This window comes from Macaca mulatta, chromosome X, assembly GCF_049350105.2.
Source record: "Macaca mulatta isolate MMU2019108-1 chromosome X, T2T-MMU8v2.0, whole genome shotgun sequence".
In the NCBI taxonomy this organism is placed as follows: Eukaryota; Metazoa; Chordata; class Mammalia; order Primates; family Cercopithecidae; genus Macaca; species Macaca mulatta.
In genome coordinates this window covers 34664989-34691931 of record NC_133426.1, presented here as the reverse complement: position 1 = coordinate 34691931, position 26943 = coordinate 34664989, and the positions used below count along the sequence as shown (strand labels likewise).

General features: G+C 38.9%; 1 protein-coding gene across 1 annotated transcript in view; it reads left to right on the top strand.

Annotated features, from left to right (window-relative positions):
- The first annotated feature begins 5476 nt into the window (after positions 1 to 5476).
- Positions 5477 to 26943, top strand: part of TMEM47 (transmembrane protein 47) — a 30485-nt gene continuing 9018 nt past the window's right edge. The window contains 2 exon segments of the mRNA NM_001266555.1: positions 5477 to 5902; positions 23327 to 23467. Coding sequence (NP_001253484.1) covers positions 5677 to 5902; positions 23327 to 23467 — 367 coding nt within the window. The 5' untranslated portion in view covers positions 5477 to 5676.

Sequence of the window (26943 nt, the reverse complement as noted above, 5' to 3'; positions counted from 1 at the left end):
AGTGGGGGAGGACAGATAACTTCCTGATGCCTTCCTTCTCTACTCTGCCCGCTTGATCTGTGTCTCAGTCAACACATAAGTCATGATTCTACACTTAGCCCTCGAAGCTCCAGCAAGAATCAACTAAGCCTGCTCATCCTACCAATGTTTCAAGTATTCAGGGTAACTATTTCTGAGGCTATGGTGTTCCATTTTCCATTTAGTTCCCAAGCACAGGACACTCCAAAACAGATATAGAAATGATGTATGATGATGATGATGTCCAAGGATAACCAAAATTCCACCATGATGAGAGTAAGTTGGTAGGCATGCACTTCCTTCAGGGTAACCAGAAGTTTCAACTTGTAATTGTAAAAACAAGGAGCCAGAAAGATTAAAACTGCAGTAATGATGTGCTTGATATACATACACCTGGTCATTTCTTCACATAGCTTTAAATGAATACAAATACAATATAAATGTGGAGGAAGAGTAGTCCCTATATGTAACCATTGTTAAGGAAATGAATGCTTGACAAGGAAATGGAAAAGACATTTAGAATTGGTCCCAATGAGAATAGTCTAAGTTTCCCATATTCCTACCTCCAGGTCATCTGACGCACACTTCTTTCATTACAATGAACACATTTATTTTAAAACTAATCATCCTTTCCCTCTCATGTCCTTCAGTGTTTCCAATTCCATGATTTGTTTTCTTTTTTGTGGACTACTATATTATTATGGTCATAGATCCCACTGTGAAACATCAATTACTTTGAAATCGAAACAGCATCTAATGTGAATAGTAAATTAAGTGATATTATTGACTGAAATCTAACTAATTCAACAGTATAGTACATTTTTAAAATAGAAAAGACATTAGAAAACGATAAAATTTTGATTTTTAGATGCAGGATTATTAATTTTTATAAATGTTATTTTTTAAATAAAAGCAGAAACAGCAACTATCAATCACCATCATTTATGATCATTTTAAGCGAAAAAATTTGCAACATTGCAACAAGAAATCCCAGAAATGAAACAGAATGTGCCAACAAAGCCATCCCTTTCAAGAGATCTTAAATCTTCTTGACTAGGGACTTGAATTTTCTTCACAGTTCAATCTCATTTCTCAAATCTGGATCTATTTTAATTTTTGTTTCTGCCAGACACACACACACACACACACACACACACACACACACGTACACATATATATATTCACATATATGATACATACATAAGATATATACATAAATCTTAACTGTCACTTCCCACCCCAACTACTACCCACTTCCAGTCAGATACTTTTTTAGGGGTAGGTTTTCATTCAATGTTTGGAATCTCCCATTCTACTTTTCCCATCTTTAGGATAAATACAAGTTTGTTTATTTATTTATTTATTTATTTATTTATTTATAATTTTTATTTTGAGACAGAGCCTTGCTCTGTTGCCCAGGCCAGAGTGCAATGGTGCAATCTTGGCTCATCGCCACCTCTGCCTCCTGAGTTCACGCAATTCTCCTGCATCAGCCTCCCGGGTAGCTGGGATTACAGGCATGCACGACCACGCCCGGCTAATTTTTTTATTTTTAGTAGAGACGGGGTTTCGCCCTGTTGGCCAGTCTGGTCTCAAACTCCTGACCTCAGGAGATCCACCTGCCTCATCCTCCCAAAGTGCTGGGATTACAAGCATGAGCCACCATTCCCGGCCAAGTCTACTGTCTTTTATATGAAACTTTTGGGGCCAGCTATGTTGGGCAATTCATGACTTTTCAGATATTGGAAGAATACTATGGTGCATACACTGTAAATTTTACAACAGGATCTCTGACTACATATTTCTTCACACTAAACGGGATAAATTGAAACCACAGATAGCCTCACATCAGTTTGAAATATGTTTTCCCACTGTTGGGGATCATAAAGTTCTAATCTGAGAAACAGATGCCCCTATATTAGCTAATATGAACCCTATGGTTAGGGAAACAAAATGATTTATGGGTCTAGGGTTCAGGGCCTAGCTAGCATGGCAAATTTGCAGATTCCTACTGCTCTGAACTTCCAAACAATAGGATTTATCAGATTCCTACTAACTAATTTACGACTGAGACCACTGCAACTCTGATTGGACATAGTATGGGCCTTATAAACATTCTCTTCTGATAAGTGATTACAGACCTTAAGCAAATTTTAGCCAGCTTATAGAGGCTGCACAGAAACTGTCTTTGTGTCATACAGTTCACCTTTTGATGTAAAGAGCCAAATTCCACCTCATTTGAGTGCTAAGACCCTGTCCCAAAGTGAACATGGGATGTTACATATATGTTTACCCATTGGGCATGCGTTCTTCTCCTCTGATAAATATGTATAGCTTTTCTTCCAAACTTGCTGAATATGTATGATTATATTTTGTAATATGGACCCCCTGAGGTATAAGACCCAACCTGTCCTTCCCCTATTCAAAGAGGGAGCACCTTCGGCTCCTGCCAGATACCTTCTCTTCCCAGTTTGAAAACTAATATCGACAATAAAGCTCTTCTTTCTACTATTTAGCCATCCTGGTGGTCTTTTGGATGATAAAACAAAACCCCCAAATATGGTGCTTTGACATGCTGAACTCAAGAATCAGCCTCAAGGTCTCTCTCTGACTTTTCCCTGCCTCTCTGTCTCTCTGACTCTCATTGTTTCCTGAAGCACGAGGAGGAATTCCCTCTGGAATTTCCTTATCTAACTAAGAAAACTCCTTTCCAAAAAAAATGCAATTATCTTAAGATTCCCTTCCCTTGGAATCTCATCAAATAACCAGGAAAGATTAACCACCCAGAAGAGACTGGGAGTTCTCACCATGTCAGGACTGCCTTTTCATCTATTCTTTCCAGGGTAGTTCAGAAATTACCTGGGAGGTCCAATCTGCATTACAAGACAACCTTTGTTCACAGTGACATTCTGCCCCTCACCTTACCACCACTTTCCCCAGAACTCAGAAAAACTTTGTTTCAGGCCATTGTTCTTTGGGCCCAGTTTCCCCGGGCAATCATTTACTCCTACACCCCCATCTCTCTTTCTATGAAGAAGGGTATATAAGCATCTGGACCTCATTGGGCTATTGGGTAATCACACTCCTATGATTTTTTTCCCCTCTGCACATAAAATAAGTTTTATATGCATTTTTTTCTCCAAATAGTCTACCTTTTCTCAGTTCATTTTCAGTGAACCTTCAGCAGGTGGAGAGGAAGTGTCCTTGTGCCCTTGAGTTTGCTACAAATACATGAAAAGAAAAAAAAATACTTCTGAGAGTTTGTTGTATTTTGAAATTGAGGATTTGGGGTGGTTGATGGGCCTTATGTTGTGCAAAATTCTATAAATTATTAATAGAGGAATAGAGTTTTGGGGAGAATTTGACTTTTTGTTAAAGATGGTTTACTTTTCTAGTTTTGGAGACAGCATAGAGACAATTTTTTAGGCAGCATAAAGAAAGATGGAGTAACTCAAGTAAGCAGTTGAGAACAAGCCAGAAAAAATTAAGCAAAAATGTGGGTGGAGGTGGGGGTTGGAGTAGGGGTGGAGGGGAAAGAAAGCCTACATTGAAGAGAATAAAGAAAACTATTGGCTGATTGGAAAATAAGCTTATTAAGGAGAAGATGATAGAAGCTGGAAACAAAATAAAGATTTCTTTATATCTTTGAAAACATACTCAAGACATTTTCTTATTACTTTTGAATACACATTATAAATCTAGATAAAAGAACAGTCACACAATCCTGGTCACCTATTAATTGTCCCGGTTTGTAAATTTTTCAGTGTTCCCTAAGTTTTTAAGGAGAAGATGCACTTAGGCTTCTTTCTAGTTGAGAAACCAAGAAGCCCTTTGGGATTTGGAGGTTAGTGAGCTCTGGATGCTCTAGGCATTCTTTGTTAAGGGTCCTGCTATAATTATCATGGTAATGATTGAGAGGTGGGAGAAAAGTTCCCGAAATTGTAAATATAAGAAAAGCCCGGGCGTTTTAATTTTATATTAGGTTCGTTTTCATTTGACACTAACTCGATTGTTTCTTACACCCAAAGTGTTGCTGCAGTCAACATGTGTTCAACGTATGGAGAGATGTGGTTGGGGGAAAATAATTTTTATCAACCAAAAGTATGAAATCTTGCAACACTGAGGATTGTGTTTCATAGAAGAGAGAACGTGTTTCTTGCATTCTTCAACTCTTAACCACTGTCTTCGGAGTCTCACCAAATTTTTGGGATGACTAAAGATCTGGAAACATCGCCCTCCCCACTAATCTATTCAGTAAATTATTTCTTTTATGGAAAAGATGGAGATGAGTCAAAGAGCTACGAAAGACAGATAACCCACAAATCATATACTGAACCAGGCAATTAACAGAATTTCAATTTCAAGAGGTGTTTAGTCCTCACATATAGGGGGAAAATATGGTGCATCTACTTAAGAACAGGACGATGTTCTATTGTGCTGAATCCTTAGACCTTAGATGTTCAATAAATATTTGTAGATTGCTTAGTTTCCCATTCAGGAAATATACACATCACTTTTCCTATTGCAGGTCCTGGGCTAGATCTTGCTAAGGACAAGGACATCTTAATACCCAGGAGGGAAATTAGATCCAGCTTGGCATAATGCAAAGTGGAATTAATAAAGGTTTTAGCCAACACCCAGAAGGCAGAGCAGTGGAGACGCAAGTAAGATTTACTTTATATTTTGCAGTAGCTCTCATTTCCTTTTTAGCGCTTGCGTTTTCAGAGCAGATGCCCTTCATGGGGGCGGGGGGGGGGGAGCGGGGCGCAAAAGCAGGTGAGCCCGGAGAACAGAAGTGGCAGCAGGCTAGCGGAGAAGTGAGGAAATAGGTAAAACCAGGGGACTCCTGGGCCCGTCCTGGTTTTGAAAAGAGGGCGAAATGCATTTAGTCACTTTTCTTCTCCTTCCTCCAAATCTCTCAGGATGTGAAATTGGCCGGGGAGGGGCGTGTTACATCACTGAGACAGAGGACCTGTGCTTGCTCCAAGAGGCACAGCTTAGGAAACCTAGGAATCCACTTCTGGCGCCTTCTAGAAAACGGCCCACTCTTGCTCCCTAAGAAAAGGAAACCCACGTGACTGGGCGAGGGGGAGAGCCCGGCGACCTGGAGTCAGCGAGGCTGGGGGCCGGGCCAGGGTCCGGCGAGGGCCGGGCGGGGCGCGGGGCTGCTTCAAGGAACTGCCGCGCGCCTGGGGGCGCGGGCTGGCACCGGGCTCCGCCCGCGGGCCAGAGGCGGGGTAGGGGCGGGACAGGCGCGAGCCTCCGGCACTGGGAACTGGAGCCTAAGCCACTAAGTGCTGGCCCTCCGCCCCTCCCCGTTCGGCACCGCCTCCCGCAGCCCGGGGAGGGGCCGGGGCGGAGCGAGCCCGGCCGAGCCGGGCGGAGCGGGCGCGGGCGCGGGCAGAGCGCGGCGCAGGGCCGGCAGCGAAGGTCCGGGTTGGAATCGACGTCGCTGCGGCTGCCGACGACCCCCACCCGGCCGGCCGCCTCCGCAGACCCACCTTGGCCGCGCGGCAGGGGGCGCGCAGAGCCCCGAGGGAGCGAGTCCCCGCGCGTGGCGGCTCGGCGGCTTCCCCCCTTGAGAGGTCCGGCTCCCGGCTCTCCGGACCCGCCTGGCGTCCTCGCCTGCGGCGGGGCAGTAGACAGCGGCTCCCAGGAATGGCTTCGGCGGGCAGCGGCATGGAGGAGGTGCGCGTGTCGGTGCTGACCCCCTTGAAGCTGGTCGGGCTGGTGTGCATCTTTCTGGCGCTGTGTCTGGACCTGGGGGCGGTGCTGAGCCCGGCCTGGGTCACGGCTGACCACCAGTACTACCTGTCGTTGTGGGAGTCCTGCCGGAAACCCGCCAGCTTGGACATCTGGCACTGCGAGTCCACGCTCAGCAGCGGTGAGGGCCCGGCGCGCCGCGACCCCTGCCTCCCGCCCCGGACTGCCTCGCGTCCCACTGCCAGGACAGTCACCACCTGTCCCCACCTCCCCGCGTTCCCTGCCCTGGCCCGTCCCACCCCGTCCAGGCCCTTCTCGGATCCTGGGGCTCCAGCCACCTTCCTGGCCTCCACCCCTCTTCCCTCCACATCCCTGGTCGCCAAACCTAAAGCGACAGCCCACGCCCTCTCCCTCCCCCGTGGCCATTCCTCCTGTTCTGGAGTAACACGTACGCTATTTTGGGTATTTGTTATCATTTGAGGCGAGAGCCATGTGGCTGTGTAAAAAATGCGACGCCTTCCACACCCCCGTTAAAAAAGCAGCAGGCAAAAACTCCCCAACTCCACCGAGATGCTGCGGGGGTTCTCTGTTCGGTCTTCCCCACTCTTTTTTCCCTCCTCTCTCGAGGACGAATTTGCCTAGTGTTCACATTTCTGCCGGTTTCACTCCCCCTTATCTGCGTTTTCACCAATGTATTTCCGTTTGGATTTTATTTCCTTACGTTTTTGATGGATATGAAGAGTTGGGAGAGGGACAGGCTTATTTTCCTTTCCTTTTTTGGTGACGCCGCCGTTGACTGCGAGTTGCCTTTCTTTCTCTGCCACTCTGAGTAACTCTTCTCTCCTCCAGACCTTTCTTTTCTCCATGAGCTACTCACAGATGCCTAGAAAGTTGTGCTTTATTCCGCCAGCGCTGAAAGCTGCAAATGGATAAGATGGGGGTGGTAAGTGGAGAATAAGGTAGCTACTGAGGTTACCAGTCCCAGGGGGCTTTACTGCTTTACGCCCTCCCTGACCCTCCAGTTGCCTTCCCTGGCGCCCCAGTTATGCCCTTAGCAGAAATCTGTCAACTTATGATTTCTTGCTACAAACCCCTTCCTTTCTAATTTTGATTCTTCAACTGCTGGTGTCAGCGCAGAGAAAGGGGAATAAAGGGAGAGGACCTGCCGGCGGTTTTCTTTCTTTCTTTCTCTCTCTCTCTCTCTCTCTCTCTCTCTCTCTCTCTCTCTCACACACACACACACACACACACACACACATAGACACCTGAGAAACTCATTACATTCCTTCCAGTTTCATGTCTTCTCGGGACTATTTATAAAGCTTTCCTGGAAACGTTTCAAGTTGTAACAAAGTTGAAATAGCACAAAAAGCCACAAAAATCTGATTTTCCTTTGTCTTTGGTTTCCTGTTATAACTCAGATTAGTTCATTGGATTAAGTTTCTTCTGTAAATTTAATTTTGTGTTTAAAAAAGGCTTTTTCTTTGACACTACCTCAAAATTCCCATTGAAGGGTTTCCTCTTTGTTGGTTAATTCACTGTGGAGGGAACTGGTTGGCAGCAGGAGGTCAACATTTAGGTCCTTCAGTTCTTTCAGGGTTGGCTGTTTACAACTAAAGATAAAATAAATCGGCAGAATTTCTTTCTTCGGTAACCAGGGGATCCAAATAAACTTTGGCGAAAATATCTCCTTTCCCCTCTTCAATAATAAAATTTATGTAGGAATGACAGCTTCTGCACGTCTCCTTAGCAACGTGAATGTTTTGCCCCTTTCTCTCTGTCTCCTGAAATAATAGCCCCCTGATTGCATAAAGACTTTTCAGATAGGTTAGAGAAACCCGTTTCAACTCACATTTGCTTTTTAGGCCACTATCCATTTTTCTTGGCCAGGAATGTAGGGAATGGGGAGAAGCCAGCTCGAGTTTGTAGAGCAACATACAGTGTTTGCTAACCTTTTCTTAATTACCTCCATACCCATTTATCTCAGCTTTTTTCCTCTCTAGTCAAGGAAGTATGGAGACACAAGCCTAATGCAAATATAGCGGTAATATCACTCTGCAAAGTAAAAATCAAAGGCAGGCCCAGTTTGGGATTTTTCCCCGTTTATTCTACCCCCTTGCTGAAAGTCATAGCCCGGTGTATATTTCTATTTGTGTTTCTGAAAATCAGCTTTCATCTTATCTTGCCTTAAAAAATAGTTTTCAGCCCAGATAAAGTAGAATTCATAAGCAAATGGGTAAAAAGTAGAGATGGTTTTGTTAGAGGTTTTCTGGAACAAGTTCTTGACTTTCTGTATATATAATAGCAGTTCATTTTTCGCTCTCCACGGTGATGGTGGGACGCAGGGCGGGGGTGGAGGAAAGGAAACAAGATACGGAAAATTGCTCTGTGTCCCCACTTTACAAAATGTGCTTTCTTGTGTTATGTGAACTTGAAGCTTCTCTCCACCAGTGTTTTGAAAGGAAGGGGAATGCCCGAATCAAAACCAGCAGTGCTTTTCTTGTCTGTTCCAAAGGGCAAGCAGCTTTTTTCATTCTGTTTGCTGCGTGGAGTAGCAGGAAACAGGGAGGGAAATGTCTTCTGTGAAGATTTTAAGAGATCCACATCTTTGTCTTTCAAAATAAATTACCTTGGGAGGAACCACCAAGGACAATTTTACTGAAGGGCCTTCACCGGGATATTTAAGGCTTAATTAAAAATGTGTGTCTTAATTAGAATTAAAACTGCTGTGAAAAGGCAGGCCTGTATTTACTGAAGGAGCATTTCAGGAATGTTTCTACTCACAATAGTATGCCCTACTTAGACCCAGTTTCCACTGAAACTTTCCCCTAAGCCATTATTTTTAAACTTGCATTTTAATTTTGGTACCAAATGTGCATCGTTTGCTGTTTATAACGTGTTTTATGATTTTAAGCAAAAGTAGAACCATGCCTCTTGTGTTCTGGTGTATTGAAGGTTGCGTCAGCTCTTCTAGTACGAACCAGTAATCCGGTTGTCAGTCAGCCGTAATGCTTTTCTCTGGTGTCCCAATTCAATGTATGGAGGACAGTTGAGGCACTCATCTTAAGTTCTAAGTGTTCCAAAAAGACATATGAGAAAGCGGCTAATTGACTGTGATTAATGGTGGAAAGAAAAAAAAAAATAAAGTGTGCTTGTTAGAAAGTTTAGAATACGCAGTACTCACATGGCTGCCGGCCACAGAATTCTTTCTTAGGATAGTTTTCCCCAGTACTGTTTTGGGGAACCTTTTAATAAACCTTAAGTCTTACACAAATTATAGTAATATTTTACACTTCTGCTTAGTCACATTTAGTTTGCTAACTTTATTTCTAGGACATAGTTGCTAGGGTTTCACAGCAATTACAAGAATCCTTAGTGTAAATAGGAAAGGCACAAGTGTATACAGAATGCTGATGCCCTAAATTTGATATCAAATGTGCTGTATAACCTCTAAGGAGACTTTACATTTCTTCTTTAAAATGTGTAAATACATAGCTATTTCATATAAAGCATATTGCTTTTTGGTGTCTGCAATTTGTTGACTAAGCAAAAAGCAAGGACATACAGATGGCCAAATGAACACTTTTACTAACAGTAATTTAGGGATATAACAAATTCATTTTTTCTGTTTTTTCATCCACAAAATATTTGATCAAATAGTACCTTTTTCAAGGGATATTGTTAGCATCATTCACATACTATCCTAAAAATAGCTGCATTTGTAACATGAGTCACTGGTAGTTTTGAAATGGCAGTATACCGTATGCTAATCACAGGTGAATATTATTATTTCTAATTGACAAGAAATTCTTTTTAGAGTGCTTTATATGTAGATCTTTTTTTAACTTCAGTATAAAAAGCTACTTTAAAAGGAATTTATAAGAAAGCCTATCTTAGGTGTTAAAGATAAATGGAACTGCCTAACCACCTGCAAATCTTAGCAAATCTGAGATATAGTGATTCTGAGTTCAAACATGTTTCATCTGTTCATATTTTGCATTTATTCCTTAATTCAAAAACACAGTTTCATTAGGAAACCTCACAATGTGATTTGCTCCACGGAAGGTTCAGCTTGTTGCTTGAAATGTGTTGGTATTGATGCATTTTTACAAATAGCCCAGCAAGCCTGGAAGTCACCGTCGTTATACCCACTTCTAACTTCCTTGAAAAGAACGTAATGAATGCAGTTTTCTTTAACCTAGGCAGCATAGACGGGTGGACAGTTAGGAGTACCAGAGAGCACCAAAACTTTCTCTACTGATAAGCCAGAGAAAACCAAGTATAACTTATTTCAAGATTTTCCTGATGGCTCTCTGTTAATGTCTTTTAGATTTTCAAGTTCCTTAGATTTACTTTTACAAAGGACATTTTAATTTGTGAACAGATATAATTTCTCTTTTGCTCACATTCTTAGAAGGATTATAATCCCCGGGGAGCCACTTAGATGAGTCTTAGCAGCTAAGGGATTTGATGGGTGTGGGAAAAGCCTGGCCTTTAATAAAACATTTCAAAACCAAACAAAAACAAACAAAAGCATATCTCAAGCAATAGATTTCACCTGCTGTCGGGAATACATTTCAAGAAATTTCCTGCAAGTTTTTGTTTAATAGTAAGACCGCTTACAGAGACCATAGGTATAGTCAGTGCTACTAGACATGTTAGTGACAGGGATATAGACGCTTCAAAATATGTCTCTGGAATACCTAACCTAAATACCACAGCAGGGAGCTCCCTGAACCTCTTCTGGTTCTGAGGGCTACCCCCAAATAACTAACTGAATAAATAAATAAATACCACAACAAACTTCCATGTGAGCTATGCTAAATTATAATGTAATTCTGTGTCACAGTAGAGTAGTATTTTGGAGAATTCACGAGACACTGGATTCTAACTGACCTGAACTTGGCCACTTACCAATCATGTGACCTCCTACAACTTAATGTCTGGTTTATCATAAAGATTAAATATAGGAAAGTGTCTGTTTGTTAGTGTTATGTTTCTTCCTGGTTATATATTCAGTAAAACCCAGTGATACTTTTTTCAATAATTGAAGATTTTTCCCCTTTAAGGAGTAAAGTCTCTGCATTGCATAATGCATTGCATAATGAAGTACCTTGTTAATTTTAAATTTAAATTTTGATATACATTACCTAGCATGTAACAATGCTCTTGGTTGATCACAAATCTATTATCCTTTTATTCAGTACTATTACAGGCCAGACACCTCAGTTATCCCCAATGTCACAATAAACTTGCAAGGTAGCTAAAGTTATCTGTATATATTATTGAGGAAACTTTGGATTTTTGTTAAGATTACCAAGGTCTCAATTAACTGGTGGTAAAGACAGATTCTTACCAAGAGTATTCCAGTTGCTAATGCCGGGAAACTAACCACAACACAAGTTAGTCGTATAAAATAGCCATTTTATTATACTCATGAATTCTGTGGGTCAGGAATTCAGATAGGACATAATGAGGATGGATGTCTGGAGCCCTTGCTGAAGATAGCTTGAATGGCTAGGAACCGAAACGTCTGGAACTGTAGGGTCATTTTCCAAATGATTTCGCTCACAGGTTTGGCACCTTGGTGGGGAAAGCCGTGAGATACTGAACAAAGCTGTGACTCTCCCTGGAATGCCTACAGGTGGCCTTTCTAGCATTGTGGTCTTAGGATAGTTGGAATTCTTACAAACGAAGTGAGTCCCACAGGGCAAGAGTCATAAAAGAGCCAGACTCTCTGAACTAGGCTGAGAAATCACACATCTCTTCTACCACATTCAGTTGGTTACAAAGGAGCCATATGGCCAGCTTGGATTTAAGGGAAGGACAATTGAATGCCACCTTTTGATGGAGCAGTGGCAAGGTCACGTTGTAGAAGAGAATGTGGGATAGGAGTTGCTGTTGGGCTATGTTTGGAGCATACATTCTGACGCTGAGTCTAAATGCAAATCTGCATTCTTTATTGCCTTTGAAGAACAACAACAACAAATAGCCAACCAGCTTGTCTGTGCTTTGTAGCTTCTGTACTTAAGAACTTTGAATTGATTATATAAATAATGTCTGACTGGGACAGAAACTTCCCTCAGCCAGCGTATGGCTTTCATGACTGGTTACTTGTACTTTGGATAGGAGAGGGAATGAACTCAAGAACGTAACTTTTCCACAAACAGAGAGATACATATAAAACCTTCCAGAATCTTTGGTTTAGTCTCACACAACCAAGGCTCAAACCGATTATGAATCTGGACTGTAATTTGCTACTTTATGTTGTATGATAAGATTTTACTCTTTTTTTAGAAAGTTGTGAATGCATCTGATGATATGCTTGGTACATGAACACTAAAACATTAAGATTCCAGACAGGAGCCAAGTTTTATAGTGCCAGAGAAGTGTTGGAGTTATTTTTTGTTTGTTTCCTTTTCCTTTGTTTTAATAACATAACTCTTCTCTTGACTACCGTCCATGTATTGAATCACAGAGTTGTAACATGTTTAAAATAGACAAGATTTTTAACATAACCCAGTCTAATCACATGTATTACATGATTAAGGAAAATGAGGAAGGATACAATGTTAAAGACTCAATAGAGAGGATACATTTTGCCATAGTATTTTTGGAGGGTTGGTTTTTAAAATGTTCTGTAATATTGTAGGTAACTGTCACTTGGTGTTTGAAGGATTGTTGAATGGTGTCATGTATGGCAGTTTGGATGAAGAGGTGAAGGACTGCATGTGAAATAGCTGCCCACTTTTTGTAAGATTATCATCCATGATTTGAATTCACATAGAATTAAAGTCTGAAAATAGAATTATATGTGTTGATAAGTACATTTCAGATGTTTATTACCATCAAATTTACATTTTAACCATGACTAGTGCTTAAAAATAAACACCTCTACTTTAAGTTTCTCCATGATGGGGTACGTTAAAACAACGGCTTGGCTGGGCACGGTGGCTCACGCCTGTAATCCCAGCACTTTGGGAGGCCGAGGTGGGTGAATCATGAGGTCAGGAGTTCGAGACCAGCCTGACCAACATGTTGAAACTCTGTCTCCACTAAAAAAACAAAAAATTGGCTGGGCGTGGTTGCGGGCACCTGTAGTCCCAGCTACTCAGGAGGCTGAGGCAGGAAAATAATTTGAACCTGGGAGGCAGACGTTGCAGTGATCCAAGATCGTGCCACTGTACTCCAGCCTGGGCGGCAGAGCAAGACTCCATCTCAAAAACAATTTGAAAAAGCTTAATTTGTTTTAACTTTTATTTTAGGTTCAGGGGACATGTGCAGGTTTGTTATGTAGGTAAACTCATGTCACTGGCGTTTCTTGTACAGGTATTAAGCCTAGTACCCAATAGTTATTATTTTTCCTGATCCTCTCCCTCCTCCCACCCTCAACCCTCAAGTTGACCGCAGTGTCTGTTATTCCCTTCTTTGTGTTCATGAGTTCTCATGATTTAACTCCCACTGATAACTGAGAACATGCTGTATTTGGTTTTCTGTTCCTGCGTTAGTGTGCTAAGGATAATAGCCTACAGCTCCTTCCATGTTCCCACAATATGCATGACCTTGTTTTTTGTTTTTGTTTTTGTTTTTGTTTTCTGGCTGCATAGTATTCCATGGTGTATATGCACCACACTTTCTTCACCCCATCTGTCATTGATTGACATTTAAATTGATTCCAAGTCTGCTATTGTGAGTTGTGCTGCAGAGAACATTCTCCTGCATGTGTCTTTATGGTAGAACAATTTCTGTTCTTTTGGGCGTATAGCCGGCAATGGGATTGCTGGGTTGAATGGTAGTTCTTGTTTTAGGTCTTTGAGAAATCGCCGTACTGCTTTCTACAATGGTTAAACTAACATACATTCCCACTAACTGTGTATAAGTGTTCCCTTTTATCCAAAACCTTACCAGCATCTGTTAGTTTTTTGACTTTTTAATAGAAGCCATTCTCCATGGGGTGAGATGGTATCTCATTGTGGTTTTGATTTGCATTTCTCTAATATCAGTGATGTTGAGCTTTTTATTCATATGCCTGTTGGACACACGTATGTCTTCTTTTGAAAAGCGTCTGTTCATGTCATTTGCCCATTCTTAATGGGGTTGTTTATTTTTCTCTTGTAAATTCGTTTAAGTTCTTTACAGATGCTGGCTATTAGACCTTTGTCAGATGTATAGCTTGCAAATATTTTATCCCATTCTGTAGGTTGTGTACTCTGTTGATAGTTGCTTTTGCTGTGCAGAAACTCTTAACTTTAATTGATCCAATTTTTCAATTATTGCTTTTGTTGCAATTGCTTTTGGTGTCTTTGTTATGAAATCTCTGTCCATTCCTGTGTCCAGGATGGTATTGCCTACCTTGTCTTCTAGGTTTGACAACGTAGTTTATAGTTTATGGTTTTGGGTTTTTCATTTAAATCTTTAACCCACCTTGAATTGATTTTGTATGTGGTGTAAGAAAGGGGTCAATCTTCTGTATATGCCTAGCCAGTTATCCCAGCATCATTTGTTGAATAGGGAGTCTTTTCTCCATTGCTTGTTTTTGTCAATTTTGTCAAAGTTCACATGGTTGTAGGTGTGCAGCCTTATTTCTGGGCTCTCTGTTCTGTTCCATTGGTCTATATGCCTGTTTTTGTACTACTAGTACCATGCTGTTTTAGTTACTGTAGCCCTGTTGTATAGTTTGAAGTCAGGTAATGTGATGCCACCAACTTTGTTCTTTTTGTATAGGATTGCCTTTGCTATTCGGGCTCTTTTTTTGGTTCCATATGAATTTGAAAATAGGTTTTCTAGTTATGTGAAGAATGCCATAGGTAATTTGATAGGAATAGCATTGAATCTGTAGATTCCTTTGGGCAGTATGGCCATGTTAATGCTATTGATTCTTCCTATCCATGAGCATGGAATGTTTTTCCATTTGTTTGTGTCTTCTGTGCTTTATTTGAGCAGTGTTTTATAATTATCCCTGTAGATATTTCTCCCCCCTGGTTAGCTGCATTCCTAGATATTTTATTTTATTTTTATTTTTTTGTGGCAATTGCAAATGGGATTCCCTTCCTGATTTGGCTCTCGGCTTGGCTAACAATAGCTTAATTTTAAATTGAATAAGAGTTCCCAAAATTATGTGGAAGTCAGCTATGTTAAGTTTCTTAAATTGATTAAATGAATATTAATTTTTCATTCAATAACTTAATTGCATTCTGGCTTTATTAAAAATATGTATTAATTTATCAAAAAAGATTGAATGTTCTTTCAGCAGAATTGCAACCTCTCACATTAAAGGCACTGACAGTTAAATTTTACTAATCTTTTCAAACTATTGGTTCACCTCCCTTGAAAATTAGACAAAGACACCTTTCCTTAACATTTTTACTCCTAGGTTTATGTGTGATTTGGGGACACTTGTAGATCATCAATTTTCTATTCTAATCATGAACACCAAGGACTCTCACTTAAAAATGTATAACGAAACATCCATGCTCTTCCAAAGAACCGGGAAAAAATATCTATATTACCTTTGTCTCTATCAGCTTATTGACTGTTATGAGGTTTAAAATGATATTTTAATGAGCCATGTTTCAAAAGATCACAAATATTTATGCTTTCTGTTCAAAATGTATGTTTATTAGGCAAAACAATGTTAAAAAAATAGAAGTTGAGACCCCTGAATTACTTATTCGCTGTACATAAAAAGGGACAGACACAAAATAACTCAAATTTTCATCAAAGAAGATTTTATTGTCATCATGTTTAAGGTCCCTAAACCAAATATTCACCAGAATGCTGCCATGATGCTCTGTGAATGAAGCCTAGAATCTATTCTTAGCTCCTCTGGGAAACTTAAAGGGAGGTACGTTCGAGTGCTTCCCTCTATTTTTCCATCTTCTCACTTGTACTCAATGAGTTAACTTCATTGAAACATAGTCATTGATTTTCTAGCAGGGGGTAGACATTATTCTGATACAAAGTCAGCCAGTTAGTCTGTGTTCCAGGCCTTGTGGAAGGTAGTGAGAATAAAATGATGAGTGAAACAAATGGTGTGTTTTAAACAAATTATTAATAATTAAATAAATGTGCAAAGTGCTGTGAAGGAGGAAACAAAGGTTCTATTTCTGCAGCGGGGCATTAAGAAGGAGCTGGTGGGAGTACTAGCTTTGCCAGTTTTATTCCTCTGCATTTACTAAAGGGATATCTTAATACTCATCGTGGCTGGCTGGCTGGCTTTCTTCATTCTACTCTTTGATTATTCTTAGCTCCCCTAAACCCATCACAGTAACTTTAGTTGCTTAGAGGAAGTTTCACCCACTCCTAATCCTGGAGTAGTAGGTTTTCTTTGTGCTTTTCAAAATAATCAAGTTTTCCTAGTTGTAACCTAATTCGGTTTTTATTCAAAGAGTGAAAAAAGAACAATGTTCAAAACACCAAAGTCATCACAACTTGGTAAAAATACCATGATTAGAAATTATCATTGAAAAATACCAGTACCTGTTAGATAACACTAGTTACCATCAAATGCTAATGAAAGCTTTCAAAGATGGTGTATGGTAAGAAACAGCAGTCATTAGAGCTGATAGTGTCTTTCTTTTTGTCCACATACTGGAACTTGCCTTCACAGCAAGGCTCTTTGCTAAATATTGTATTCAAATGGTTTTATTTGAGGAAAAAACACCATATGTTACTGTGTTTAGATTATTAATTACATTTCCACTGAATTGTCTAAGATAGAATTCTATGAAACAGCTAAAATGTTCCTTTATTTGTTAAAAATAAAAAGTATGTGTATTTTTTTTTTTCTAACATCAACATAAAACAGCTCCAAGATCTTGAATGAAATTGACATTGTTAAACACTAGTAACCCGTCTGGCATTTTGGACAACTGGGATTTTCCAAAATTTGGCAAAATTAACATGCATTTTGGTCATTAGGGTAATTGCATCATCTGTTTGGATGGTTACCTGGGGTCATTTATGTCTGTAGTTTAAAATCAGGTTAGCACCATACTTTGGAGGCAGTCTGTATCTGTGAATGGGCCTAAAGGGTAGTATTCGAAATCAAATTGTTGCCAGCCTGATTACTACTATGGATACCTAACATAGTTGCTTTTGCAAACATCTATTTTGCTTTGTGTGTCACAACACACATAGTATTTATATTGTAAATGTATAAAATACAAATAGTTACTTGCCTTATATTGGATAGAAAGGCTGTATCCTCATATACAAAGAAATATTTCTTTGCCCAAGAAAAATTATAGTTTTGATATCAGTTGTTTTGATAAAAGAAGTGATCATTTTAATTATTGAAATTAGAATCGGAATTCATTTGGCTGCTTTTCTTTGTGTCTACATCACAGAGTGGTGGAAAATTAATGCAGTATCGACAAATTTAGGTCAGAATGCAACTTAGCCGATAAACCAAGATTTAAACTGCCTCAGTAACGGTTTCAGTTTTCCACTTCATTAGTCACATGCAGACTAACTTTTAAAAGTTAAGTAGATCATTTGATACCTTTAGAAGTAGTTAGGCTAAGTTTATATTTCTACACAAAATAGCATTCCATTCTTTGTATGTGAGGATACAGCCTTCCTATCCAAACTCAGATATATGTAGCATTAATATTAAGAAAAATTCTTTAGTTACATTTGGTGAAAATAATTAAATGCCATAATTTCTGACAAAGTGAGCTAGTTGGGAAAAAGACATAGTCTTTGGTGAATAGATGGATAATTTAGGGAATGTGAATTTGAAATATTCTTCTGTATCTGAGCATTTTTTTTGCCTTTAGTACTAAACCATCCCACTATTTCCAGTTTCTGATGATAGAATGGGATTAGCAATACTAACTTAACTAAGTTCTCAACAATATAATTTAAATGTTTTGCTATAAATATGTCCTACAAATGAATACAAGTATTTAGAAAAGCTGAATGTTTGATGGGAATGAGCGAAAATAATCCAGTCTGTGTGGGTGAATTAGGAAGAATTTGTATATAACTTGTAATTCAAGATGATAGGGAAAAATCACTGTTCTAACTTGTCTAGCGAATTATTTTATTACAGTTATAGATATCATTTTGGATAGTATAATTTCCTTTTGGAGGCATTCAAAAATGAAAGTACAAGTGCCAGGCTGACAAATGAGAACATGATTTAAAAATCTGTTTTAATTTGTGATGAGAATTATAGAAAAGGGAGAATCATCTATAAAAACAACAGAATACATTGAGGGAAATACTACCCACCTAAACAGTAGGACTTCTGTTTCTAAGGTTTAAAACGTATTTTTCCATTGCTTTTTAATTATATCTAATTTTCTAAAGGAAATAGCCATTGTGTGCTCAGGGATTTACATATAGTAGAATGAATCTCAGCATATAACCAATAGCTACAGAGGTAAATAAATTAGCGAGTGTTTGACAAGTGAAATTTTTCTAAATGAGGTGAGCGGAGGCAGAAAGCTTTAGGAACTGGTTTTGTGCGTTGCCCTTGGCTCGAAAATATGGAAAACGTATCCTCGTTAAAATTTTGTCTTTTCTGAAAATTGGAAGTGACTTTTGATCATGAATTCCCCAAGGGAATGACAATTCTCCAATTGGACAATTATAACGTGGTCCATAGAATTTTCATAATACAGTGGCGATTTCAGACCAGTCTCATATGTTACACTGCTAAAGTAAGTCAGCACAATTCTGCAGAATACTAAACCATTTATAGACTTTGGAAACTCTGATGCCACCTAATAAAAATACCTTGAAAGAGGACTTGAAATCAGTTCCTGAGTTGCATCTTAATGTTGAACTCGATGGTGTAGTATATAGGGACTGCCTGATTTTTATCCTGTAACTGCCAGAGGAATATACCATTATGCGTATATATTTTCCTGGAGTTTTTTTTTTTTTCATTTTACTTTTATTTTTTTCTGTTATAGAAAACACTAGTAGAGAAGGATACACTTATTTTGAGCTTCCACTTCTTTGGGTGCAGTTTGAATGCTCCCAGTGTGTCACTGTGTCAATTTTGCCAAAATTCTCTTGAGAGAACCTGACACGTAACATGGCAGCCTGATTTCAGGTTTGGTCTTCAGATCCAAAACATGCCTCCCGGCCCATTCGAGCCCTCACCAGTTTATCAACCAAGGATGTATGTTATTTCCTCAAAACTGATTTCACCTGTTCTCTGTGGGCTCAGAAATCAAACTCAGATTTCCAATCAGCTGGCCTGACATTGAACAATGGCCCGTTTTAATTGTGCAGAGCACTGCAATTTGTAAAACAGCACCATGGTCATTGATGTTCTGCAGGTCTGGTTTGTGTTTACTGTTCCACTATAGTATTGGTATATTATTTATAGAAAAGTAGAAAACTAATGCGGAGTAATAAATCTTTACAGACTCTTAACACCTCATCTGACCAAATACCGTGAAGGCTATAATTGGACAACTAAGATTGATACAGAAATTAACTGATTGTGAAAACTTAAAATGCATGACTTTTTTGAATAAATGGTGCTGGAAACAGAGAATTTTGTGAAATTTTAATTTGTTTTGCAAACACTGAGTGTAGGTGAGCAAGTATTTGTGGCATGCAAATCTTTTAGTGGAAAAGTCAGGGTAGAACAAGTTTCCTGGTCACTTACAATATTACTGTAAAATTGTCCAAGTCTTATGTATATATTCTTGCTACATCTAGTATTGGACTTCGGATGGTAAGTAAATATCTGTCCAACTGTGTCAATATAAAGCCCAGCCTATTATTTTAATGGCCATTAGTAGGTGTCTATAAAATATTTTTCGCTTTTTTTTTTCACTCCCCATATTTTAGTCTTGTTCAGTAAGAGAGAGGGAAATGGTAACTGGCTGATTTACACAGTCCCTGATTTTAGTTCACCTCTTAGGCTGGCGCTATTATTTGGACAATGGATTCTAGTTGTTTACTGAAAGAGATATGACGCCACAGGCCCTGTTTGTAGCTCCAAAGTACCCACACTGAACCTTGAAATGCACCTCGGACCTCCTTGACTATGATAGCCATATCGAACCACTTTTTCAGCTTTCTGATTGAGGTTAAACTGATCAGCAATTTAAAGTTTTGGTTCTGGGCAACTGGTCTGAGTGAATCATTCCAAATGGATATAATGACAACAATTCTAAAATTTGGCACCATTCGCCAGGGATATAGTCTCAATAATCCAGTCTAAGCCCCAGGTTTTGGCCAGAACAGTGGCAGTCATGGCCCATTTCTAGTTTCTTTTGGAAAATAAAATGACTTTTCTGTTTGAGCAGGCGTGTCTCTGGTTGTGAACCAAAGGAAAGGTAGAAATATCACAACAGTGGTAATGCTGATGCTTCTCCTTGTTGACTTTACATCTAGGGTAACTTTGTCATTAGCTACAACCTCAGTGCTGAAAATAAACATAGGACATGTAGAAGAAAATCCAGAACTGGTTACGTTTATCTACATTTTAGAAGTATCTCCTATGCTATAGGAGGTTCTTTTTCTAATTAGGTTCTAGTCCCTTTTACTAAGTTTTATTCTCCTGGTGCTTGCTACTATAGCATTTTACTCATTTTCCAAATGAAATGAAGAATTACTATATTGAGGAAATGTAAAAAATGCGATTAGGATTTTTTTGGAATTTTCTGTCGCTATATTGGTTAAGCATCACTTTGCACTCCTGTATTATTCATTTATTAAATTAACTTCATTGTGTGTTTTGTAGTTTAAGAGATCTTTACCTAGAAAAACGTTCAACATTTGAAATGCTATATAAAGTATAGTGGTTAGCAAACAGCAGCTCAGCCATGGAGTCCAAAACAACCCACCACCTGTTTTTGTAGATTAAGTTTTATTGGTGCCGGGCTCAGTGGCTCACGCCTATAATCCCAGCACTTTGGGAGGCCAAGGCGGGTGGATCACTTGAAGTCAGGAGTTTGAGACCAGCCTGACCAACATGGCAAACCCGGTCTCTACTAAAAATACAAAAATTAGCTGGGTGTGGTGGTGCATGCCTGTAATCCCTGCTACTTGGGAGGCTGAGGCATGAGAATCACTTGAACCCAGGAGACGGAGGTTGCAGTGAGCCGAGATCGTGCCACTGCACTCCAGCCTGGGTGACAGAGTGAGACTCTGTCTCAAAAAAATAAATAAGTTTTATTGGGGCACAGCCAGCTTGTTTACACATTGTCTATGGCTGCTTTCACACTATCGTGCAGAGTTAAGTGGGTACAACAGAGACCATAAATCATAAATCCAAAAATATTTCTCATCTGGCCCTTTATACGGAAAGTTTGCTTATCATTTTCTACCTTAGTCTATCTTTACAAAATGCAAAACAACATGTGTATTTTAGCTATTTTTTTGAGGATGTTTAAAATAGAGAAAAGTGATCAAAATTAATTCCTGTTTGAATTATGGCTGAAAGCGAACAGTCAAATGTGTGGCTTTTTTTTTTCGCGTTGAGCTATGTGAAAGAGCTTATCAGGAAAAAGCGATCTGTTGCGCTTTCATTTTAAGATATTTTATATGGGTAGATATTTAGTCACATTTTGATTTAAATGAAGCCACTGCTTTAAAGTTTTTTCTTATGTAAAATAATTTAGGACAAGTTGCTAACAGTAATAATCATTCTATAAAAAAATAGACCAACTAGAACATATTTGGCATAGGCTTTCTTAAACTCTCCAGGAACTGGATGGATGGATGGATGGATGGATGGATGGATGGATGGATGGATGGATTTTATTTTTTTCATTGTACACTTTTATATAATTAAACTTTGACTTTTTTAATTCAGAAATTTCAATTTACACACCTGTTTTTAGAAGAATTTCCATCATGCCGAAGTGCAATATAATTGTTCACTTATATAAACTTTTCCCAAGAAATTTAGAGACTTCAAATGTAAGGACTATTTTTTTTTTTGGCTTTTTAATTCAAAGCTACACACTGTTATGGAATAAAAAAAGCCCAGTATGGCTATCCTTTTAACTTCTAGTTAAAAGCCAGATATACTTTTGTTTGAAGTTGTATCGCTTTGTTACAAATAGATGGCATTAAAAAGATGCTCTCCACTTTGTTGTGATTCATCTTTATATTTTAAGAAGTTTGGATTTGTTCTATTTTCCCCTTGTTTGTTTCTTGATTGCAGTGCAAGTTCTAGCTGAGAGCCTGTGAAGCATCCACAATTTCGTAGGAGGAGAGGATGTGGAAGAGGATGCTTGAGGCAGGGATATACAAATATAAATAAAAGAAAATCTTAGGGTATTGGCAATTCCTCTGCTCATCGTTTATCCTACCGTAACAAAGAGTGTATTTTGGAAGCTTTCTAGGGGGATAATTTCAGAGGGAAGCATCAAAATACCATGACTTCTGGACTTAGGATAGAATCCACTGCAATTTAATGATAGATTAAAATCCATTTGCATTTTCTGCACTTACATTAAACTGAGGGCCAGAAGAGGCACTTGGGGCTTTTAAACAACTGCTGCTCTCCATAGTATAGTTTTATATGATGTTTTCCAACCTGTATAGTACTTTCATAGATCCACTTTGTCTCTTTTGAGAGAATATTTTACCATTCTTATGAATGGAAAATAAGCCAGTTTTTCATCATATTATTTCTACATTTTTGTTTTATAAGAAATGAGTGCATTTCAATAAGGTTTATGTGTCGCTAAGAGTGTGAGAACAGAGGCCTGCACATAACAAGTGATCAGTATATGCTTACTGTTTCCATGTATGAATGAAGGGGCTGAGCAGCCATTCAGAGTCCATTCTGGCTCCCTGGGAATACTTAATTTTAGAACCCACACCCGTGGTGGTAAATACAACAGTGAGACTAGAATCAAATAAAAAAGAAGTGGAAAAAAACAAACAATATTCCTGATGCTAATTCGATGGGGAGTTGTTTTAGAGGGAGTGGAGGAGAGACAGATAAAAACTTTGGAGATTTTTATATGGTTAAGGAAGGCTTTCTAAGAAATAGCAATAAAAAAAGAATATACTACTGTCACATGCAACAACATGGATGAATATGAGAAACTTAAAAACCAGACACAAAATGGTTTATACCATGTATATGAAGTTTAAGAATAGGCAAAACTCAATCTGTGGTGACGGATGTCCTCAGTAGCCCAGGTGGGAGGGTCATTATTGACTGGGAAGGGGTGCAAGAAAACAATCTGGGTGATAGAAATGTCCTGTATTTTAATCTGGATGGTGTATAAATATCTATAAAAATTCATCTACTTCTCTACTTTCTATACTTACGATTTGTGAACTTTATTGCTCAATAAAAATTTAAATCATAATAATATTGAAAATAGGTCATGGAGGGGACACTTGATTTAACATGAATGCGTAATAGAGTCCTTGGAAGAAAATCCTAGCAAACCCCTGGTCTAAAAACTCTGCTGAGCTTAGCATAGGAGACTTTTCTGAATAAGTACATTTCCTATTCATTTTTGTTGCAAAACATTTGAAACGCCAAAGGATGCTTAGCATGCGGTAAAATCACATCTGTTGAGCCACTGCAAGGTGAAGGCTGCTGAACATAGTTATGTTGATTCTTTGAGGACTTACCACTCAAAAATAATTTCTTTTTTCTTTCCAGATTGGCAGATTGCTACTCTGGCTTTACTCCTGGGCGGTGCTGCCATCATTCTCATTGCATTCCTGGTGGGTTTGATTTCTATCTGCGTGGGATCTCGAAGGCGTTTCTATAGACCTGTTGCAGTCATGCTTTTTGCAGCAGGTAAACAGATTTATTACTTTTAAATGAGCATTAAAGTTTCATGAACCTTTCTACCATCCTCCTTTCTTATGCAGAAGAGGTATGTGTTTGCTGTATTACATAAAAATTGAGAGGCATTTACTATATTTTTAAGGTAACTTGGCTAAAGCTTTATCAGATTATAAGTTTTCAGTGTGTTAAGCATTTCACAGAGCACAATGGCAGTTTCTAAACCTCTAACTAAAGCATGAATAAGTAATACTGCCTGACAGGGCTATTACCTTAGGAATTGCAGCAGGTGTATTTACTAACAGTCTTTTTTTACATCCAGTTTTTTCCCCCTTTTTTACTGCTTCCCTGGTAATCTTAAGGCAGCATTATTTTTTCTGATAAGAAACTGAAAACAAATTCCAAAATGTGTTCCCTTAAAGATGTATATCTCTTTGAAAATAAACATAGTTATCCTGAAAATGTGTGATGTATAACTCCAACCATTAGACAAGTCAATTACATGAAGTCAATTGTATGTTAATTAATTTATCAACCATCATTCTATGAAGCAAAGCTTGGATTAAAGTATCAACCAATGAAATGAAAAGAGAGGGGACTGTTTAGAAAAGGGGCTTGCAGACTAAAAGCCCAATACATGATTCAATACATGATTTGATGTGAGCTTTAATTTTCATTTATAAAAATACCTTTGAATATATTGTTCTTTTTGACTCAAACTGCAACATTCTATGGTGCCTTCAATTTACCCTGTCAGTCATATCTGATTTGAAGACTGCAAAATAAGCTTCTGTGACTCTCAATAATGAAGACACTGACAAAACCATCTAGGCTGTTAGATGGATTTTTAAAAGCTGTTTCAAGATTGGAATAGATTAAATTTCTCAGGATTTAAAGGGTAGTTTGAGCTAAAAATACAAAACAGAAGTGTTCTGCTGCCCCCTACTGTTTGTGTTCATTTTCTTATACCCATGAAGGCTGGTCAGAATTGGGGGTGTCATAAAAACGAAGGTCCAAAGGGCTGAAGGAATCCAGAAGTACATCTGATTCAAAGCTTTAAGTGACTTGCTCAAGATTGCCTAGTAGCTACTGGCAGAACTGGGCCTGGGAGGCGTCTGAATCTTAATCTAGTGGTCCATTAACCACTGACTCCCTCACTTATTTATGCAACTATTTCTTAGGTGCCTATTACAGGCTAAACACAGTATCAGACACCTATAAAACTGGCCACAGTATCACCACAGATACTCACTAATAAAGTAAAAAGCTTTGAAGTCTTAGTCCCAGTTATTCAGGATGCTGAGATGGGAGAATCACTGGAGTCTGGGAGCTCGAGGCTACAGTGAGCCGACAGCACACCATTGCATTCCAGCCTGGGCAACAGAGTAAGACTGTGTCTCAAGGAAAAAAATAAAATAAAAAGTCTTTTTTTCTGCCGAGACACGTGCAGTACATAAAATCAAAACAGACACATTGCTACTACTGCTTGGAAACCTCTCTGTCTGAGACTTCACACTTACTTGATTTAGTACTGTGTGCTATGCCTGGTACTCATATACACTCAATAAATTGTTTTTGAATGAATGATATAAAAATGACTAAGGCACGTAGCTCATAATCTGATGGGGTAAAACAGACATCTAAACAAGTAACTGTAATTCAGGTTTTTTTTATTTAAGCCATTTCTCTTTTGGGGTCTTAGGAAGCAGCTAGTTTCACATGACTACAAAGCTAAGACCAAAAGAGCTCAAAAAAGTAATAATTATCAAAAGGATGTTTTTTCATATATTTATGTTTTTACTTATTTAATATGTTGGGCTCCTACACTATACAAGTAGACAATCTTGGTGGTATAAAATATACTCTAGGGGTTTTTGTTTGTTTGTTTGTTTGTTTGTTCATTTTTTGGGATGGAGTCTCACTCTGTCGCCCAGGCTGGAGTGCGGTGGGGCGATCTCGGCTCACTGCAAGCTCCGCCTCCCGGGTTCACGTCATTCTCCTGCCTCAGCCTCCTGAGTAGCTGGGAATACAGGCACCTGCCACCACGTCCGGCTAATTTTTTTGTACTGTTAGTAGAGACAGGGTTTCACCATGTTAGCCAGGATGGTCTTGATCTCCTGACCTCATGATCGACCCTCCTCGGCCTTCCAAAGTACTGGGATGACAGGTGTGAGCCACAGTGCCCGGCCACTCTAAGGGTTTTTACTGAAAACTGATAATTCAGTCTCATAAAGATAGCCAAACAGATTTTAAAGATTTTGTCTTCTTTTTTTTTTCTCTGAGGTCTTTTATTTAGGGTGGCCTTATTACCTTCTTGAATAGTTGCTAGAAGAGCTAAGAGCTAGCCATTGCTGTAGCCCATCTAAAATACTGTCCTTTTTTCCACAGCCTTCTTTCTCACCAGTCCTAGAAATCTAGACTTCAGAATTAGATATTTTTATAATAATAATGCTGATAAGAATGATTAATTAAGCACCTGTCATGCGTCACAGTGCTAGACACTTAACATACACTGTCTCGGATATAACAGTCTTAAAGTTAGCTATTTATTTTCTCCATATTTTCAATGAAGAAACAGGTTCAGAAAAACTAGGTAATTTCCCAGGGTTACTTTAACTAGTAAGTTGTACATCTAGTGTTTAAATTCAGGATACCTATCTGACTTGAAAGCCCGAATGAGGATTCCCCAGTTATCTTTACTTCAGTACATATCACATATAGGAAAAATCAGTGCAGAATCAGCCTTGATTTTGAATTCAGTTACCAACTGTGCACTACGGTTGGAGTCCATCGTGTAACTCCAGTTACTCCGTTTCTTGGGAGCAACAGCTGAAGGAATTCAGTACCTTGAGATGTCACAAAGACCACAAACTGATCAGTGCAGCATGGCTAAACCATAGCACATAATGAAAGCTATGCACATTTCCAGTACAGTTGACTACAGCATATTTCTTTTTGTGTAACTGGCAGTGATAGGTAATATATGATGTGCTTCTGATAACTGGCATCCAGTTCTCACTAAAGACTTGGTGAAATTAGAGGGACTGCCTCTTTCCACGTTCTCTTCTTTCATTGTCTGGTTTCAAACTTTCTGCAGGTCATTTGTATGTCCCACAGGAATGTAGGATGAGTGTTTTCTTTCTTCCCCAGACCTTTAATACAAATTGCAGAAAATTCTCTTTTATAATTTGATTTTACATACAGAATCCCCATTTATTATGTTATTAAGGATGATTCCTTTATGTTATATCTGCAGAAAGCCTCCTATAAGGATTGTTTATATAGAAAGGTGATTTTTTTTTTTCAGGGACCTGCAACTGATTTCCATCTCTGAGCTATCTCTGATTAGAGACTTGTGTTTTACAGCCCTCGTCACCATCCTATAAATCACAGTAAGATACTGTGGAGCCATTTCAAGTCTAGATTTGGGTAGAAAAATCAGTATTCAGTTTAGATTTCAAACTGAAAGGGAGTTCTTCTATTCATAA